This window comes from Anarrhichthys ocellatus, unplaced genomic scaffold (assembly GCF_004355925.1).
Source record: "Anarrhichthys ocellatus isolate YVR2014 unplaced genomic scaffold, GSC_Weel_1.0 scaffold2, whole genome shotgun sequence".
Classification (NCBI taxonomy): Eukaryota; Metazoa; Chordata; class Actinopteri; order Perciformes; family Anarhichadidae; genus Anarrhichthys; species Anarrhichthys ocellatus.
This window is the reverse complement of record NW_022280032.1, coordinates 15,573,352-15,577,808: the sequence shown is the minus strand read 5'-3', so window position 1 is coordinate 15,577,808 and position 4,457 is coordinate 15,573,352. Positions and strand designations below refer to the sequence as shown.

Below are 4,457 nucleotides of genomic sequence, written 5' to 3'. Positions count from 1 at the left end.
GTGTGTGTGTGTGTGTGTGTGTGTGTGTGTGTGTGTGTGTGTGTGTGCGTGCGTGTACACGTGTACGTGTGCACATGTGTTTTGCTGGCACGCCGGAGGGATGGTAGTTTTGACCATATGCGTGTACACACAAAAAAAAACACACGCACACACACTTGCATGGACACACATATAATATGCCGATTTAAATTCCGGTTGTTCTCTCCCGGCCAAGTCAACTGTCATCATTGTGCAGCAAAACTCCCATAATCCATCTGTGGCATGACAGCATCCTAACAGCTCTACTTTGCAGCTCGAAAAGCTATTCTTTATGGCTCTCCATTTCTCGATCTTGCCTTTTTTTTTTCACCCCTATTGTCACTCCCCCCTCTTCACATTCACCCTCGGGACCAGTTTTTATTCTTCTCGTCTCGTTTTCGGTTTTTCCAATTACATTTTTTTTTTCCACTTAATCTCCTTTATTCTCTGGAAACTTTTATCTGGGTTTGATTACACTAGAGAGGCTCAGTAGGAAGAGAAATAAGTGATAGCTTGAAATTATTGTTGACCATGATGATGGTAATGAAGATATTCATAATCGTAATTATGCTATAGAGATGATAGAGACGAGAAGGACAATGATGCTGTCACCAATGATGATTAAAGTGGAGATGAGGATGATCGACAATGAGGACGATGACGTTGATATGACGGTGCTTGCTGGCTTTCTGAGCGCTGTCCATGTTTTCACCTTGGTCCAGATGGAGAGAGACAGACGGAGGGGACGGACGCCAGCCGTAAGAGGGACACTCGCTCCTCAGCTGGCCACCACAAGAGCGAGGACACCAGCGACAGCCGGGAGGACGAGGCTGCAGTGAGTCTTTTTTCTTGTTGTCTTTCTTTTTTTCTGTCTCACCACTCTGGGAGGAATAATAATGTGAGGACCCAACCCTAAATACACACACACACACCCTGCACACCCACATCCGCCTGACTAGGCAGCAATGACATTTATTGCACATGTGTGTCGGCAGGGCCTCATCGGGGCTCCAACAATCCCAGTCAGCGTCGCAATTACCATCAAAAAACACAGGGCTCTGTTCTCTGTTCGCCTACTGATTAATGCCCCAAAAGAATCCCTTCTCTCCAAAAAAAGAGATATGGGACGATGCAAACTAACACAGGTGGGGAAACATCTGTAATCAGATTTTATTGTTTTAAAACTTTTCTTTTTGCTCATTAAAACTCATCTACAGTATGCCCTTGTGACCCCGCCCACTGCACCGCATTTGAATAATGTTTCCAGCTCTGGGAGCCCACTGCTCTAAATATATTGTGAATACATCGTGCAATCCAACATCCTCCTCGAGCATTTATTCCTGTGATAGTTTTCGTGCTGAGAGATGTGAAATTAGACACCGAGGCGTATCCAGCAGCAGAGCATGAGACAGAGTTTGGACCACCACCAGAGATCATTAGCACATGGTACATGCAACCGCTGAGAACATCTGACACTTAAACTCTTATTCCCCCTGATAGTGGGTGGATTTTAGGGTTAACTACAGCAATTCATGGATCCACAGATAAGTTCCAAGTACTGCATTAAGTACTGTGTGGGGTAACAATGACCTCCTGTTGCTTCCAACAAGCAGTCCACATGGGGATTACTATCAAATATCGGAGTGGACAGAAGACTGTGTCTTTCTGGGTATGTCCAGGTTAAAGGAATTAAATTGGCCGATCATTTTCATGGTGTCCATTCGTGGTTGCTAGAGACTGCTGATAGACGATTCGATCGGCAGGGGGCGGCGGGAAGAGGAGGGCATGTGGGGAGTTACACCACAGCACTCCGGTCTGCTGGAGCTTTAAAATAATGAAACGTTTAATCTTTCTGCAAGCAATTCAGTAAATGAATAACCATTTATAAAAGAGTGCGAACCTTTTTTATTTAAAATATTCAAACATTAAAAAATATGTTTAATAGCGATGTCTCTATTAAAGCAGCAGCTTCCGTTTTTTAAAAAGTCTGTGTGTCTGTGCTTCGGGCGACAATATCATGTTCCGTTTAACATCATTATCTTATCTTTGATACCACACTCTAAATAATATCCATAATGTTACCTACTCTTATGTAGCGCAGAGCAAGGTTTGGTGGAGAATGGAAGATGTGGGTCGTCAGATCCGTGGAAAAGACGCGACAAACCGGTTCGTAATTAAGGACTTAACAGCCACTCGTGCTGATTAAAATTAACAGGGCTCAGCAGGCAGACATGTCGCTCCACCACAAACATCTCCAAATGCACAGTAGGCCGCATTTTACACAGATTATTTTCTATAACATTCTGATGTTAATTAGTCAGTTCAAATTGAAGTTAAATCGTTGATCATCCCTTCAATCGTCGATACAAAAACGCACACTGTACTCCTGGGTTGTATTATTAGTCCCTCCTTCCTCAACCTCGGTCGACCAGGCTTCCAGGCCAGCACTTGCCACTCATGTTGACAGGCTGTCTACCTTGAAATGGTATCTTGCCTGAGGCTCAGGTGTGTGTAAAGCTCCTCGAGGTGCCAAAGAATCAGGTCGTGAAGGCAATCTACACTAATTTAAATGTTCACCGCCCGTGTGGCTGAGTTGAATATTTGATGTAAAAGAGGCCAGACATATTGTAGAGCAAGGGATGATACAGATTAATGAGATGTATCAGATTTAGTGATTGGTATTTTTTTTTCCATAATAAAAACGTCTACCTCTCTGCTCGCTAGAGAGGATCATTACACTGGGCTGTAAAGGAAGTCCCTGAGAAGCTGCTGGATGTGGATTGAATTCAAATGACTTGGACTGTTAATAGCCAGTATCGGTACATTTTATTCTGGGAAATGAATAGTGTTTTTACTCTGCTCCTTCTTTGCTTCTATATATATATATATACCACATAATTAAGAACTGGTTTAAAGTAGATTTTGATCAATACTGTATGTCTCTCTGTCAGACATGTGTCACTGCATCACATCATAGTGGTCACACGGATTTCTGACCTGCATGTGCAGCGAAACGTCAGACAAAACACACACTTTTGTACTTGGCCGCGCACAACAAGCTGCGGCTGCAGGAGTTTAAGACCCCAACACGGTTTAAGTTCAAACCCAAATTGTTGATATCGCTGTATTTCTTGTTGACTAGCCGAGGGGGACCATGTGAGAGAAGACGGCGATGCATCTTATTCCGTAAAATGCCGTCGTCTTCAAACTCGATTTAAGTGAAGGCTTTAGGAAATGTGCTTGAAGAGATAAGAGTCATGAAGGGGGAGCCGGCAGGGCTTCTTTCTGAACGGCCCTCCTCTAAACTCTAAACCTGCCTGATGGCATTAGGGCTCCTCTTCTGTAACAGGCAAATGGAAAGCGGCTCTCGTGATGAGTCAGTCTCGTGCACCGAAGCCCAAATATTCGGCTGCACTGTAAGCATTCTGCCGAAGTCACTAAAATGTGTCAGAAAAGTTTACGGCGTGCCCTTTATGAATTTTAATAGCATCGCTCTGTCATTTGTTCCCTAAACGATGGCTGATAGATTTGGTTCGCTTCCAATAATGATCACTTAGATGAGCTGTGTTCATGCTCGGATGGTAAACATGCTCTAAATCATCACAATTACAATATAGGAGATAGAACTGGCCTGCCACAGGAGGTGCTTAGTAGGATTTACAATCTTGAGAGTGTAAGGCTGAGCTCCATTTGTGGTTATCTATAACATGGCTTTATTAGTAACAAGCACTTTGTTCTATCCTTTGAAAGGTGTGTGTGTGTGTGTGTGTGTGTGTGTGTGTGTGTGCGTGCTTATCAACACAGCTCAGCCTCAAGACTCTCCTGTTCAGCTCTGTAACCGCATCTCTTCATCAATAATTTACATGCCCATTTACCAGCTCTTTGTTCCAGCAATGCCTGACCTCCGTGTGTGCGTACCGTGTTTCACATTTCCCTCTTGCTGCTCACTCAGCACCAACGTCTCGAGAAAAACCAAAGCAACATAATTGACACCTTCAGTCGATGTGACGCTGCTCCGGTGAGGAGCGCCCCTTCACTTAGGAAATGTCAGTGCCAAAGGCCAAAGCTGTAGTCCGTGTTTTGGGGGGGGGGGGGGGAAATTTAGTGTGTTTAATGTGCTGTAATGTTGGTCAGGGGGACACATAGGCCCTTCTTTTTGCCTCTGTTAAGCTCCTCTATTGTTTTGCGCTGCACTAATAGCTCACTAAAGCTGCCATTTCTGAAATTTCAGACAATGAAACCAAAATTGCATGGATGAAAACAAACAGAAAAGCCCCGAAGGCTGTGTGCACTCAAGATTAATAGACAACCTCAAAGGAAGTGGAATGACCTTATTGCAAAGGGGCAGCACAAACACTCGTCGGGGGCTTACAGAAGGGAGATACATGGACTGACACACACACACACACACACACACACACACACACACACACACACAC

General features: G+C 44.2%; 1 protein-coding gene across 2 annotated transcripts in view; it reads left to right on the top strand.

The window, feature by feature from the left end:
- The window catches only part of b4galnt4a (beta-1,4-N-acetyl-galactosaminyl transferase 4a), a 137,376-nt gene that overhangs the window by 60,066 nt on the left and 72,853 nt on the right, over window positions 1-4,457 (top strand). For both annotated transcript variants that reach the window (XM_031859299.1, XM_031859291.1), the window contains exon 2: window positions 741-853. In XM_031859299.1, coding sequence (XP_031715159.1) covers window positions 741-853 — 113 coding nt within the window. The remainder of the gene's footprint in view (window positions 1-740; window positions 854-4,457) is intronic.